Genomic DNA, 15,489 nt, shown 5'->3' on the forward strand with positions numbered 1-15,489 from the left:
TGTGGTATTTTTGACCTTAAAATGTGCTTTGCTCACCATATTTTGCCTACTCTGACACATAAAGTCACATAAAACCAGCATATAAATGAAACATCACAAATAATTTTAGAACGTTGCAACATTTTTTTTATTATCAACAATGTTTAGATTGCACTTTCTTATAAAATATCTCTTCACAACTTTGAGAACAACTGAAAAACTTGAAGAAACTCAGGAATGCCAGGTAAGAGGTGAACTGCGGGCTTTCCTCGGTCACAAATAACGAGCGGACGACGCGTTTGGAAGACGGCGGCTGTGAGACGTCAGATCAACTCTGCTGAGAACAAAATCCTCGAAAGAGGACACAACCAAGAGAGCAGATACCACAACAAAGTGTGTAAGAGAGCACGGGCTGGGCTGTCGTGCTGGTTAAAACTGGTTGAATGTGCCTTTAAAAAAAGTGGCTCTGTGTTACTGACGGGGGTGAAGTATGGCATGGGAGACGAATCCTAAACCTTCCCTTCAAGCTCTTCCATCGGACACCTCCTCGAAACATCCTTCACCTCCACAGTTCATGAGAAAACTATCTTCACTGTGGGAAAATGCAGCTCCGGAGCCTTCAGCTCGGCGCTCCCAAATATAAAATAAATGCCAAAAAATCTCCAGAGGAGAAGTTTGTGTCATAAAAACAGTACATCACACTCACTCACGGGAAACCAGGGTTCATCAGACAGGGTTTAACCCCCCAGGAAGGATAAACCCCCACAGATAAACGCTGACACCGTGTCTTGGTTCTGTTATCACTGCAAATTTAAATTCTCAAACGGCAACTTGAGGCCAAGTCACACAACACTGCACCAAAGTCCCACAACGCCTTCACATCACTGAGCAACAGAAAAAAAAAAATCCTAAGCTGCTAACAAAACAAAAAGATGGTTAAAAAAAATAATTCTGGAAATAAAAACCAAACGAAAAACAAAAACTGTCACTTCAATGAAACTCCTTCAAAACAAAACTCGGTCGGAAGGCGAAACTACGAACTCCTGACAACTTTAAATCACTTGTGAAGTTCCTCTGAGTGAAAAATAAACTTAAGAAAAGAAAAGAAAAGGTTGCTCAACATGACACATCACAACTGCACAACAACAATAAAAACATCTCTGAGCCCATGCCATATTGTAACCAACCAGTCCGGAGGATGATTATTGGTTTCTGATCAAGTTTGAAGGGAAAAGCTTCACAAAACCCTCCGATTCTGGCAACACTGAAGTTTCTTCAACACACAAAAGTCGCGTTTGTTTGTCTTAGTTTGGTCAGAGAAAAGAGGAGCTGCAGTGGCCGGACAGACGGAGAGGAAGGCGTGTTTCTGCAGAGATAAAAAAACGACGACAGCACAACCAGCCTCCTCTCATGATTGTATTCTGGTTGGATTCCAACACTGAACATTAAGGATGGAGTCGTCGGACGCCACTCATCAGGCTCGACGGGAGCGCTGCTCGGTTAAGTGGGTCCCATGATCATCCCCCCCAATATGGGAGGTTAACGGGGGGAGGGGGGTAGAGATAGCAGGAAGGGGAAGAGGGCTCGGGGAGAAACGGCGTTCCCGCCACCAGCCCTTAAAGCTCCAGCTCGGTCTCCTCCTCAGCGTGCTTCTGCATGTGGACCAGCATCCCCTGCAACAGAGATCACCTCCGCGTCAAGCTGTGCGACCTAAACCACGACGCTGCGCACTGAAAAGGCGCTGACAAGGTGCTGAAAAGCATTCTGCTACCTGCTTGGAGCTGTTGCGTGTGCAGAAGAACTCTTCACAGTCTTTCCAGCGGCACTTGAGCATCTGGGAGTTGGTGCTGAGGTGGTCGTTGATCAGGTGCTGCCGCAGGTGCTCCACCATCCCGAACACCATCGAGCAGCCGTGCCACTGTCAACACAAGACACCTTAAGACTCTGATAGAAAGGAAGGCAGCTGGGCTGCACGTCTGAGGACGCAACCAATGTACTGATGCAGCTGTCCTCGAGCTCGAGCTCCCTCTCCTGCTGCTTTGATTTCACCATGCAGTTTAAAACACACAAGCTTAACATATTTCCTGACGAGAGGTCAGTCCAGCCCTTAAAGCTTGGTTTGTTAAAAAGACAACAGCTGCTGGAGCTCTCTTGCTTTCTCAGGTACATTTTGGTTGTGTTTGCAGAAAACTGGACAAACAGGTGACTTCCTGTCAGCATTTTTCCTGGAATGTGATAATGGAGTTTGGTGGTAACAAACGTGTTTAATAATATAAAACATCAGTGTGAAACATCAAGGTTTGTCCGTCAGAATCCCCAAATCAATTCTCCCAGAGGCCGTGAGGTGTGTGAGCAGCTCGTACGTCGTCTGAACAAACCCTGCTTTCACCTCTCAGCTCTGCTGCCCGTCCCTCATCTTACCCAGCAGCGGTGGTTCTGCATCAGGTTCAGCTTGACGGCCTGCACGCTGCCATCGTAACAGCCCGTGTAGATCTGCAGCACAAAGGAGCGGGTTAAGATCTGATCTGGAATCTGCAGCGAAACCTGTTTGATTACGCTGATGTATTTAGGAGAGACCACTGAGCGCAGAGGACACATGCAGATCAAACATAGAGAAACGTCAGCTGGCTGAATCCAAGCAGGACTCACCATGTTCTTGTGGACAGTCATACACATCACCATGTCCGTGTGTCCAGCGTAGACCTGCAGCTGGTCATGAGACTGTGGACAGAATAATCCTTTTCAGAGAGCACAAAACGGCTTTCACACCCAAATCTGAATGAGCAAACAGGCTGACAGACTACTGTTCTATAAAGATGGACGTTTAAGGATGCAGACCTGCAGGTCGTAGACGCGGACCAGTTTGTCCAGACAAGCGGTCACCATCACCTTCCCCAGGATGGTCACCACGGTAACAGCATGACTGTGGCCCTTATAGACCTGCACCAGCTCTCCGGTCTGAAGCGGCAGTGTGGAGAAAAGAAGGTGTGACATATACATCCATGATTCATAATTCAGCTGCTCTGTACGAAGGGATTCTCCTACGCTTCTTTGAAGAACGTGTAAAACAGAAACATCACATGCTTATTGTGCATAAAGAGGTAAACGGGAGGACTCACGTGGATGTTGTGTGCGTAGACGCACTGATCACTGGATCCGCTAAATACCAGGTCATTGACCACCTGAGAGAGAGGGAGTAGAGGGAACAAAGACAACTCTCAGCACTTCTAAAACTTTTGTTTTAAAACTTTTGTCCTTTAACAACTCAATAAAAACCTCATGACACACTAATCCTAAATGTCGTTTACTTAAAACACACCATGCAAAACGTCACTTCCTTTAAATTCCCCTGCTGCTCCTTTGCAATCCAACACTTCTTATGCCTGAAGTGAAATGTCCTTTGCCTCCTCCACAGGCTGGAGGACGCTCGGGCGTCAGACTGGACCTACCTTCATGCAGAGGACAGTCTTGGTGTGTCCCTCCAGCGTGCGCAGCAGCAGTCCGTTCTTGGCGTCCCTCACGCTGATGGTGCTGTCGAAGGAGCCGACCAGCAGGATCCTCCGGGCTCCCTCCTGTGACGAGGCCAGACAGCTCACGGCCCGCGGCCCGTGGCACTCGAACGCGTCCATCTGCTTGTTTGTCTGAGCAAAGAATTGCAAAACAGAAATGAAAGCTTCCGGGCGGAGACGTCACTCCCCAAAAAATCAGCACAACCTCTGTGAGAGCCAGAAACAACAGCCTCAAACGTACAGCAATAACAGCTTTACTGTACAAGTTGAGTCTTTGTGCTGCACTGTGTCACTCACCTTGAGGTTAAAGGTCACTACGGTGCCGTTTGCCAGACCGGCGTACAAAAACTTCCAGCGGCTGTGGAGGCAGAGGACGCGGTCGGACAGAGAGAACTGCTGCTCCAGCTCTCGTGTCTGCACAGGAAGAACAAACTGATTTGATTTATGCTTTGAACTGAAAACGAGCTTCACCAACATGGCTGCACAGTTCAAGAGTCCAATCAAACCAAAACAAACAGGAGGAAAAACATGTTTACAGCCTTTTCACTGAGTGCTTCAAATCTGATCGATCGGTTTAAGGACACGTGTTTTACCTTGAGACTGTAGCAGCGGATGGTCTGGTCGCTGGATCCGGAGTAGAGGCGATGATGCAGGGACGGAGCCACAGACACCAACAGGCAGCTCACTTTAGAGCTGTGACCCTCGAACACACCAACGCACTTATGACTCTGCAACAACAACAAAACAGGAGTGGGAGTTAACGCGGTTTCGGGTCCAGCAAAACCTCTGATGTCCTGACAAACAGCAGCAGAGATTATTCATCAAAACCCACCACCAGGTCGAAGGCTCTGACCGTCCGGTCTCCTGAGCACGTGTACAGCAGCCCGTTGTGGATCTGCATGGCGTTCACCGCCTCCTGGTGGCCCTCGAACGCACCCTCAGTGGGCAAGTCGTCCTCACCGTGGTCAGATGATGCATCTGCGAAACGCAAAATAAACACATGAGTACAAAGATAAAGAGCATTTTGTACAAATGCACTTTACTTGAAATGAGTTTAAAAAGCTAAAATGACTGCAACATATTCGGTGATCAAACAACTTCAGCTGCCATCAACGTACCTGACGAGGCCTTGGTTGTCTTGGGCAATATGATGGTGGTCTGAACGTCGCTGTGGGGAGAAAAGGTGGAGATGATGAGCGATTTGATTTCTGGCTGGACTTTCGGTTTATCAGGCTCGAGTCTCACCTCTCAGAAGATTTGCATATGTCCATGTCACTGGTGGACGTGACCTCGTTGCAGGCCAGGCTCTGTGGTTCAGGTCTGGAGGAGTCTGGGATGTGGGCTGGAGGTGAAGCTGGAACCAGGGCGTCCATGTGGTGCTGCTGGCAGGCTGCGGTGACCTCCATGCTTTCTTCTGAATCTAAGTTCAGTGTAAGTTCAGCAGGGGCCACCTGGGGAAGCTCCACCGTGTGTTTAGGGGACTTGAGGTCTGCTTTCTCGTGTTTGATGGTCGCAGACGGCTGCCTGGGCGCCTCCTCACCCTCCTTCATGTTCACGTCAGCGCCTCTATCTTCTGACGGCTGAGTGGATGTACTGACCTGAGAGCCTCCGCTGGGTCTCCTGCGAGGTCGGAGCCACCTGGGCCTCAGGGCCTCTCCATCTATCTCGGTGTCACTGCTCTCGGGCTGCTCCGTCCCCTGGGCCTTCTTCAGCACCTTCCTCTTCTTCAGCTTCCTGACACGCTTCCCGCTCCTCAGCTCGGATGGAGAGGCAGGCATGTTAAGGACTGAGGGGGCTGAGGGGGGCTCAAACGACTGCGTGGCTGCACAGTCAACTGCGCTCCCCGCCTCAGAGCTCCTCCTGCTGGCTGAGAGAATGGACGCTTTGCAGTCAGGCGAAGGGGCGAGGCTGTTCCTCGCTGCCTGTGTGGCCTTTTCCGTCATCTCAGCCAGTCCTGACAGGCTTTCCTCGCAGTCTGCAGGCTTGCAAAGGTTCTCCCAGTTATGTTCTGTGTTGGTTTGGTACAGCTCAGGCTTTCTTTCAGGAGACGGCTGGAAATTCATGGCAGGAGCTGCAAGAGATGCACGAGGATCAGTACACTCTGACCAATGAATGGAAAAAAAAAACACCGATACCACAACTGCGCAGCGAATGTTACCTGGTGGAGAGGCTGCAGCAGGAGCGAGGAGCAGCTCTGGAGTGGTGCTGTGAGCAAAGTGGGTTATGTTGTCCACGGAGTCCAGCTCTGAGCTGACATGGACGGGAGACTGAGGCTCCTGCTTGATAACTGCAGGCGTGAAGGGAAGGCTGGAAGAGGGAGGGGAGGCGCGCTCGGCACGAGGACTAAGGCTGGGGGCGGCGGCAGCATCCGTCACAGAGGAAAACGTAACGGAGGAGGGTATGTTATGCTCAGCTTCTACCGAATCCATCTTTTCTTCTTTCAGTTTGACCTGAGGTGCTTCCTCCCTGCTACCTGGAGGGGAAAAAGCCACACAGCATAAATTACAACTACATAAATGCTCTGACAGCTACAATGATAACAGTCAGATATCAACTGATTTCTATTATTAGTTATAGTCGTAGTGGCACTGAACGCATTTGATGAAACAGACCTCGACATATTCCATCCTGCCGTGCCCATACCTTGCATCCCTTTGAGCAGCTCGATGCGCTTGTTTCTCAGTGTGTTCATCTCTCCATTCATCTACGACAAAATCAAACAGGAGCCTTTATTGGTTTATTTTTCTTGTTTTTGACGGTATTTGCAGTATAAGCTCATAAACTATGAACATCTGCATCAACTGCACTGGCCTCAAGACTCAACACTCTCTTACATTTAGAGACTGAAACATGAGCGTGTATAAACACAACCCTTCATTACCTGCTGCTTCAGCACCATGAGACGCTGCACCTCCATGTAAGCGGCGTCCAGTGCAGCCCGGGCCTGGATCAGGCTGGTGTCCACAGTCTGCAGGGAGCGGCTCAGCTCTTCTTCCCGCAGAGAAACGGTCAGCAGCTGGTCGATTTGTAAGCGCTCTGCAGAGTCCAGAGGATAATTATGAACCATCAGTGGCTTGGCTTCATGCAGTGTTTTGAAATCTTGAAATGAATGACTGCCAGTGTATTACACTAAGGCCTGAATGATGACTGCAGCTGTCAAATCATTCCATTAAAATCAGATTAGCGGACACAATATGCGACAGTAGTAGTAGCAGTTAAGTATCAGTGAATGATGCTACTGATACTAACCTTTTTTGGATTTGACCTTCCTTCTTTTGTTATTGTGCTCAACACAAGAAGCCTCTGCACTCTGAATATCCTACAAGAGAGAAAGAAAAGAGTCACATTCTGCTTGTCTGGCTTTAAAGTACACAAATAAATGCGATTGGTCACACACAGCCCAACAAACGCTGACTTGTGTGACCTCACTTTCCAGATTTCGCACCGCAAACAGCTTCGTGCAACCTTTTTCACAGGTGCAGTAGTTCCTCTGAAGACCTGTAAAAGGTGGAGCTCGCCTTCCGTTACTCACCCCGGCTGCTCTTCGCCTCTTTCCTGTTCCCTGGCCGTCGTACAGCTCCGTCCCTGAGCTGCTGTCCCCGAGCACTGAATCAGACCTCTGGAGGGCCTTCACTGTCGCTGACGTTAGCTTGTCTGGCTGCTTTTGTGCTTTAGCCTCAAACTGACCGAGCAACTGCTCCACTTCCTGGTGGCGCTGATGGTCTTTGTTCCCTTGAGTGAATATGGGACAGGGAGACGTGGAGGATCCCTGCTGCTCCGAGCTGACGCCTTCCCTCTGAACCGCCTCCTTAGACACCAGCGATGTAAACAGGGACTGAGTGGAGGCGGGGGCGACGCTGCTCTCTGATAAGGAGCGTTTTCGGGAGGCGCCCGAGGTAGAGACGTCCATCAAGGAGTCCCATTGGAAGCCCTCTAGCAGGGGAATGTCGTCCTCCTCCTGGCTCTGGTCCTCTTGGTCTAATGGCACCATCTCTATGCCAAACCTGGAGGACAGTGGACAGACAAGACAAAACGTGAGCTTCAAGTCGCTGAAAACAAAAAAACACTCTAAAACTCTGAATGAAGACCAAAATGTCACCTTGGCATGCCTTTTCCTTTGTCCTGCTTCTTCCTGACCTCCTGATACACCTGCTCCCAGTTGACATTGCGTCGAGACCCAGAAGAGCTGATGAGCTGCCGTACGGTTGGTTTGAGCCCTGAGTCCTTTTCGGTGTCGCTTCTCCGCGACTCACCGAGGTTCCGCACCCGTCTAGCAATGTTCAGGTTGGGCTCGTGGCTACCCGCTTTGCTCTTGGAGCTGATGTGTTTGGTCAGGTCGCGTTTCAGGACGGGAGGCAGGTCGAGTTTGGACAGACTTGATGCGTTTGACCCTGAGACCGACTGTGCTTCACCACTTCTGGAGGTGTCACTCTCAGAGCTCTGTCCCGCCTCAGCAGCCTGCATGGCTTCCCCTGGGGCCACTGGGCACGTTTCCTTCTCCTCTTTCTTCCTGGTATCCTCGTCCTCCCGGCTCGAGGCCGCAGGCTCTGAGCTCTCCGTGGTAGAGGTGCTAACTTGCAACGACTGGAGAAACTGGCTGCTGTCTGAAGACTGCGACGAAGGCTTTTCTGACCTGTCGGAGTCGGGTACATTTGGTTTAGCTGCATTCTGCCTACAGCTGTTTTCTTTGTTCACTCCAATCTGACTCTGCACATGATCCCTCTGCTGCTCCTCCACAATGTGCAGTGCCATTTCCATCCTGTTGTTTCTCGAGCTATCCAAAGAGGCCCTCTTTTCCAACACAGTCTGTCTGGCTTTCTTGATCGTTTCAGGGAGCTGCCGCTCTTTCCTTGACTGAAGGGGCTCTGTGGGTGGAGCCTGGAGACTCAATCCGCTCTGCTTGGCGGTTGACTTTGGTTGTGCATGTGCTTGACCGGAGGCCTTGCTGAGCTGAGCTCTACCGTTGGGGCCAAAAACTGAGGACATCTTCCAGTCTTTATGCAGCAATGGCTTATCTGTCTTCTGATTAGAGGAACCAGGTGCAGAGCTCTGGCGTTCATCTCTCTGAGCACTGCTACTCCGGCTGCTGCTGCTACTCCCGTCTCTGCGCTTGGTTTTGGGGTTCTGTTTATGCCTCCCTTTCTCTTCCACGCTTTGTCCACTTGACGTCAACGGCCCTGTTTTCTGTTCAGGTCGGGACTGCCTCTTAAAGGCACCGGTTTTCGGTGCCTTGTCTTGCTTCTGGGGTTGGGGGACTTTGGGGTGCTTCTCTGATGAGTTGGTTTCCTTGTGGGGTAAAGATTCAAAACCCTTTGCGACAGGATACGGTGACCACCGACAGGCTTTGTCCAGCTTAGGATTGCTACCAAAGGTCTTAGAGCTCTTACCACTGCTGTGCTCAGGCTCTGCTGATTGTCCCTCCCCATTCTGAAGCCCATCACCCTGCTGCCCTCCCTGCTCACTGCCTGTTTTCTGGAACTGGTTAAGAGCCTGGGCGAAAAAACTGGGTGCAGGTGGGTACATAAAAGGAGGCCCCACAAGGCTCAGGGGCCGGCCTCTTTGTGGGTTCTGTGAAAAATTGTTTCGGCCATACAACCCATTACTACTGCCTCCATTGCTGAGCCAAGGCAGTCGACTTCGCTGATTGCCAGAGAACGAACCCTGATCCCACTGCTTATTGCCCCAACCCTCCTGGCTATGCAGGCTTCCACCAGTGAAATCTCTCCACTTCTCAAAGTTAGGAGGCTCCTGAGCGTGCCAGGTGGCGCTCTTTCCCTTTTTACTGTGGTGCCAGGGTCGCGCCTCCCCTGCTCTGGCGTTAAATCGGTTGTTCTTATACCAAGAAGTTTGGTGGCTGGATCCAGTGAACCCCTGCGACGGCTGCTGCCAGCCATACTCCAACCGGTAACGCTCCTTAGCTTCCTTTAACCTCTGCTGAAACTCCTCCTGTCTCCTTCGATCCTCCTCTTCTTTTGCCAGCTTTGCTGCAGCAGCCTCCTTTTCTTTTCTACAAAGGAGATTTATATAGATGTTAGCGTGAGAGCCACGATACCGGAACAACAAATGTGAAAGAAGTACAAAGTGCAGTCAATATGTATTTTATTGACATGCATAGCGGGAAAGTCTGAACTATCAACTTAAACAGTGACACAAAAGCTGTGTTCACAGCTTGTCTCTGCTGCCCCCAGATGGTACAAAAAAAATGTGTTGATGCATGTTGAAGTGTCCTCGGCTGCAAAAGGAAACTGCATAAAAATCATTATTTCAATTACACTGTTATATGTTTTACAAGACTTTAAAAAGTCTTCCTGTGAACCCTCTGTTGGCTCTCACGTGTCAAGGACTGCTTTACAGTGTGACCTACAACAACGACCTCCAGAAGACCTGACACTTCTGTATTTTTAAAATCTTAACCCCACATTGCACACAAAAGGAAAATCTACAGAATTTATGCCAGAACTGAGAGCATCACAGGGTTGAAGTGAAGCTTTTTTAACTATTTCTAGTGGGCAGTAAACCTGAGGAAGCATGCAGCTGAACTCTGTGACTGCAGTCGTGCTTTTTTTTAGGCTGCAGTCCTGACATACGACTCCAGCCGCGGCTCAACTTGAGGTAACAGCTAAAACCGGCCTGTAAGCACCGCTGAGCAAAATGTGACTATACATGGCGCATGTACACACAAACGAGCCCCCGTGGAGCTATCACTTACCTTCACATTTGTGGTTAAATCGTATGAACTTTAAAAACATATCAAAGTAATATTGCAATGGAAATATTTCCCACTGAAGCAAAGTCATTCCTCACATTTGCACACAAACAATTTAATAAACAGTTTATATATATATATATATATATATATATATATATATATATATATATATATATATATATATATATATATATATATATATATATATATATATATATATATATATTATAAGCCCTGAAATCAAAATAAAAAAGGGACGGTCTTACCTGATCTGCTCTTTTCTCTTCTCTATCAGATCCACCAAAACCTGATCGAAGTAGTCCTCGTCACGGTCATTCCCAGCATGCTTTTTCTCCGCAGCCTCCACGTTCTGCTTGTGCGTGGGACTGGAGATGTGGCTGGCATAATCAGTCAGGCTCACCACCGTCACCTTGCACACCCTGCACTCGTGTCCACAGTCCCTGGGGAGGGAAGGCGAGAGCGGGCTTTCAATCGTTCCTTCGGGCATCGTTCTGATCTCGTCTGGACTGGTTTTCGCGCCTGCAGAGCCTGCGACAACGTGCTCTGGCTCTACTTTCTGTTGCTTCAAAGTCAAAATAAAATCAGGAGAGGAGAATACTCAACAATCCTGAGAAAATAACTTGTCCAAATTCTCTATTCGTCACAGATCAGGAGGTAGCTAACTTATAATTTTCTCTTGTTAAAAAAAAAAAGTTAAAATCTTTATCTTCCTGATCTTGGTTTTCCTTTCTTCAGCAGGCCGTAGGTGACAGAGCGGGGGCAGGAGGAGCAGCCAGGCTGGACCCGGGCAGCATGCTAATCTAGCTGTTTACGTCCAGGCAGCCATGCAGCACAGCGCTGGGATGCGTGGAGCGGAGAGAGGCACGGCGCCCTCGGCCTAGTGCGCTTTCATGATGGTGTCCGCTGCGCTCTGACGCTCTGCAGAACAGCGGCGTCTGTTTTTGACCTCACGCTTCTCTCTGAGAGCCAGGACCCAGCCCCCCTGCAGGCCAGCATGTGTTATTAGAACAGGCCTGGAAATCCTGCTGACCAATCCCAAGCAAAGCCCGTGAAACAGGAGCCTCGCGCAGCTGCTCGTCGCCTCCGCTTCAAAACCTCTCCCAAGTATGTCATCCTGTGATTCTGATAGGGGCACTGACTTCGCTGGCTGCTTCTCAATTTCTTTTTCAAAATCTATGTCATGGCATGCTGCCATTTTCTGACCTCTCGTGCAGCTGGCAGACTCTTTATCAATGAGATAGGGTTACTTTTTCTTCATTACACATTATTACTCAGCTGCAGTGGTGAGGGGTGTGCAACCTGAGCTAATGATGATCAGTTCAGCATGTTCCTCACACAGAACTGAATCAAGCTGTATGTAAAGTTAAGCTTCAGCCATCACATTGATGGACAGGCAGTTTTCTAAATCACCAATTTTTTTCAGATTTATCTGACCATCATGGTTAAAAAGATGCCATTTTCACACATCGGTGTTATATGAAATCCCAGCAATTTAGCAACTTAATCAATACTCACTCCATCTCAGTGCCAGGCACATACTTTCGCTAATCTACATGGGAGTCACAAGGTTGCCAGTTGCCTTCTATCGGTCATGCCTGTTGTTCCGGAGAGATTGTGTCTAAATATACGTGCCACAGTTGAGACAGCTGCCCGTATATCCACTTGCCTGATAACTGTGATGAACACGTGCCTGCATGCACACGTGCCTCATGACCCAAATAGATCTGAACAGAACTCTTGAATAAAGGTCAAAGCTTTTGTTTTATCATTACTATTTCCTTTAAAAACAGTGTATTGAATAAGATGCAACTATAGTCCAAACTATGATACTTAATATTTTGTTAATTACTACTAATCCAGAATGTGCATCCATGATTATTATGCAGTCATTATATATAATTGCATGCTATCTGAGCATTATTGTTGGAGGAGCAACTCACCGGCCTTTGAGCTTCTCCAGCTCGCGGTGGTGCAGCATACTTCTCATGTGCTCATCCATCTCCTGCAGACACACATGAAAAGAAAGGCCATCCATGAACTCAGCGATTTCCTGCATGTTTACTTGTGTAGTTTAGGTGGTCATCAACACTTTGCTGATCCCCAAGAGGGGGAAAGAAAGAAAGAAAACTATCTCCAACTTTGGTGATTTTACATTTTTCATATGAACTGAAGGATGAAATGTTCCTTTATGAGAAACTTCTCAGACTTCTAAGATGAACAAACCATCAAAATGTGAAATTAGCTGAAAAATGAATTGTCACAATGATGAAAACGGGCTGTTTTATTCAGCTAAACCTACATAAAAGTACATAAACACAAAACCATGTTTAGATTAGCAGCAATCAAACAGAATGTATTTTACTGCGCTTTTTTTTAACCCTTAACATTAACTTTGTCAAACAATTAGTGTAACTCCAGTGTCAGCGTAGCCTGAGCTCCTGAACATATCAAATGAAATCAGACCGTGTTTCCACATTCATAGCATAAATCATGTTTGAGGGTGTATTACCTGCTTGGAGGTGTGGACTGTTTCACAGAGGATGCACTTTCTGTCTCTCGCCATCTTGAACACAAGTGGGAATCAGCCCATTACTGTTGATGGAGAGAATTTTACAGAGAAAAAGGACTCATCAAGTCGAATTATTAAAGATGTGGTGTGTGGTTGGACCTTTCTTTGATACTGTGACTATCAAAAACATTTCTGTGCAGCGTGTGCAGTGTATGTTTGAAGCTGAGCTCTCATCAAACCAACACAGAAAAGCGAGTTCAAGGCTCACGTTCTCTACACAAGCACAGTTAGCTATTCAACAACATGCCCCGGTACCACCGTCCAAATGCCAGCAGAGTTCAACCTGGTCACTGGTCTAATTCCAGTCTGCTGATTGAGCAGCTTTGTGGCCAGGAGGTAGCAGAGCCATGGCGGGATCAGGGCTAAGTCTGGACTTGTTTAATGCTCACAAACAGGGTGGGAAACCAACGCCGGACACCAGTCAAAGCTACGCCCGTGGCTATTCGGTTTTTCTACACCGACGTCACCTTCTCAAGATGCAGCTGACCACATGGAGACCCCGTTTTATTCAAAGAATTTGCTGGTTTATACATTTTAAGATGAATTAAAAGCTCAGAGAAAGATCTGACAACACTGTCTTCTTTGTAATAACTTTGGCGTTGTCCAAAACATAACACAAAAACAAGCAAAAAGGAACCATCCCTCCCATCTCTATGGAAATTTTTGGAACTGTACTGTAAAATCTGAAGTTAGAAAAAGAAGATCCCAGTATGCACATCCAGCAGGGTTTGGTTCAGGTGCAGGATGAAGAAAAATCAGTTCATAAAGAGGAAAGATATCTGCATGCTGACAGTAACACCAGTACTTGATTTATGTATCTGTGCAATGTTTCAGTCTCACGTCCCCTCTTCATGCCACAATCTAACTGGCAGTGAGACAACAAAACGTCATTTAAGAGCTTTTTCTAACTCCAATCTGGCTGCTCTAACCTTCCTACATCCGACATCCAACAAGGCTCTGATCGGGATATTGACTGGCAAAGAACAACAAAGGAGGTGCAACACTTGGCTCCTATCACAAGATGGACATTTTGGCAAAGCTGGCTTTAATTGGGGGGGACACACACACACAAAAGTCAGTAATTGTGTGTAAAGATTTTTAGGTTTTGATCTGATGGAAGCCAACCTGGCCATTGGCAGAAAGAAATCTAAACATGTTGCTTCATTCATATTTAAAGCAGAGCCTTGTTTCCATCTGTCTAAGATAAGATAAGAGATAGGATCAAACTTTATTGACCCCACACCCGGGATATTAAGTCGCAAAAAAGTCAGCAAAAACTGTGGCATAGAAGGGACGAGATAAGGAGGATAGATGATAAAATAATAAAGAATCTACTGTGTATATGTGCCATTTAAAAAAAATACTGTTGCCAATGTGGATAATAAAATACAGAGTTCGTACTACACAGTAGAACAAAATATACAACAAATTAAAAAAGGAAAAACTTTCTAATCTTCTCCATACTGAGTGACTAACCAGTCAAACAGCAAATATAGAACAAGTCTGATACTGATAAGGTCAATCGATCCCATCCTCCTCAGTGGTTAGGCCTATTTTGTGCCTCCTCACAACACCTCCATCAGCACCTCTCTTCACTCCCAAAGCACCAGAGGGCAGCTATTTATAATGTTTGTGTGATCCGTGGGTCATATTCCCTCTCAGGGGCAGCATGCAGGACAGAACAAGAGACCACATGAATCTCTAATCATTGATATTTGCTATTGATGGAGAGCGGACAGACATGTTTAACGTTAATGTAGGATTCACTTAGAAAGCGTACAGAGCTTTCTCCTGCAAGCCTCGTGCATAAACTGAAAGGACCGTTGTTTCCAACGTTTAATGGATCTGAGAAATGACAAAATGCAACTTAAGGCTCCACGCTAAAAGGCATTTAACGGTGCAGAATCAGAAAACAATAAAACCGCGTCTGCATAAAACAGTTTCACAACAGTGGCTTGTTCCGGTAGCTTGCTAACGTTAGCAGTTCAGTTCTTGCAGGAGTTTATCAACACAAGTTGCATTACACATGAATATTTCAGATGACAAATACATCTGACGTCATAAAGCAAGCAAATGTTGTCAGCTGATACACCAAGTCTTACTTTACAGCTGAATTACACCTAAAAACTGCATTGTGACTAACTTGATCAACTAGCAAAGGGTTGGGTCCTTGTTTGTTGTTAGCCTAGCTGCAGCTAGCTGCTCAATTATATGATCGTATCTCCACAATAAATTGATCTAAAAGCAAACAAGAAGATCAGCAGATACACGAAATATGAGTACTAATAGTACTGAATTAACGTTAAACTGAACTGTTAAATAACAGATATGACGTACTTGGCTAGTAGGTTAGCACGCTAGCAATAGCATGCTACGTTAGCCAGCGACAGCGTTACCGTTACATGGTAATGTAGTTCAGTGGTTCCCTCATTATAAAAGCGAAAGGGAGTACAGCTAAAGCATAATAATTTTTACATTATGAATAATGAGAGGTGACTTTTGGCTACCTTTACAACATCCAAGTGTGTGTGGGACTAGTGCATTTTCTCATCCACCGCTGATGCTAACTACATCCTCCTCCTCGCCCCCAAACTCAACTACAGCCAAGGGTGCGTTCAGGAACACCGTCGAGTTCTGTTTTAACTTCACTGTTCAGTTTCAGTTAGTTAGTTTTACAAGTTTTACAGGGAACGCACGTTTTA

General features: G+C 47.1%; 1 protein-coding gene across 1 annotated transcript; it reads right to left on the minus strand.

The window, feature by feature from the left end:
- Window positions 1–107: 107 nt before the first annotated feature.
- On the minus strand, window positions 108–15,392 carry znf106a (zinc finger protein 106a). The gene is made up of 22 exons (XM_070978658.1): window positions 15,295–15,392; window positions 12,728–12,810; window positions 12,159–12,220; window positions 10,464–10,658; window positions 7,588–9,495; window positions 7,021–7,492; window positions 6,738–6,807; window positions 6,370–6,524; window positions 6,132–6,192; window positions 5,647–5,961; window positions 4,734–5,559; window positions 4,607–4,656; window positions 4,321–4,466; window positions 4,082–4,216; window positions 3,786–3,902; window positions 3,429–3,620; window positions 3,099–3,161; window positions 2,818–2,937; window positions 2,629–2,700; window positions 2,401–2,472; window positions 1,751–1,897; window positions 108–1,652 (listed from the first exon to the last, which is right to left on the minus strand). The coding sequence occupies exons 2-22, from the start codon at window positions 12,779–12,781 to the stop codon at window positions 1,596–1,598; spliced, it is 5,289 nt and encodes a 1,762-aa protein (XP_070834759.1). The 5' UTR covers window positions 12,782–12,810; window positions 15,295–15,392; the 3' UTR covers window positions 108–1,595.
- Window positions 15,393–15,489: the final 97 nt, after the last annotated feature.

Source organism: Chaetodon trifascialis, chromosome 14 (genome assembly GCF_039877785.1).
Source record: "Chaetodon trifascialis isolate fChaTrf1 chromosome 14, fChaTrf1.hap1, whole genome shotgun sequence".
Lineage (NCBI taxonomy): Eukaryota > Metazoa > Chordata > Actinopteri > Chaetodontiformes > Chaetodontidae > Chaetodon > Chaetodon trifascialis.

What these genes read in the sequence shown, in the direction of transcription:
- znf106a (XM_070978658.1), bottom strand. Translation starts at nt 12,781, where the DNA reads ATGGCGAGAGACAGAAAGTGCATCCTCTGTGAAACAGTCCACACCTCC. An exon ending in TCATGGTGCTGAAGCAGCAG is followed by an intron (nt 6,193 to 6,369) that starts GTAATGAAGGGT and finishes ATTTTGTCGTAG; the next exon opens with ATGAATGGAGAGATGAACAC. An exon ending in TAGTGACCTTTAACCTCAAG is followed by an intron (nt 3,621 to 3,785) that starts GTGAGTGACACA and finishes TTCTTTGCTCAG; the next exon opens with ACAAACAAGCAGATGGACGC.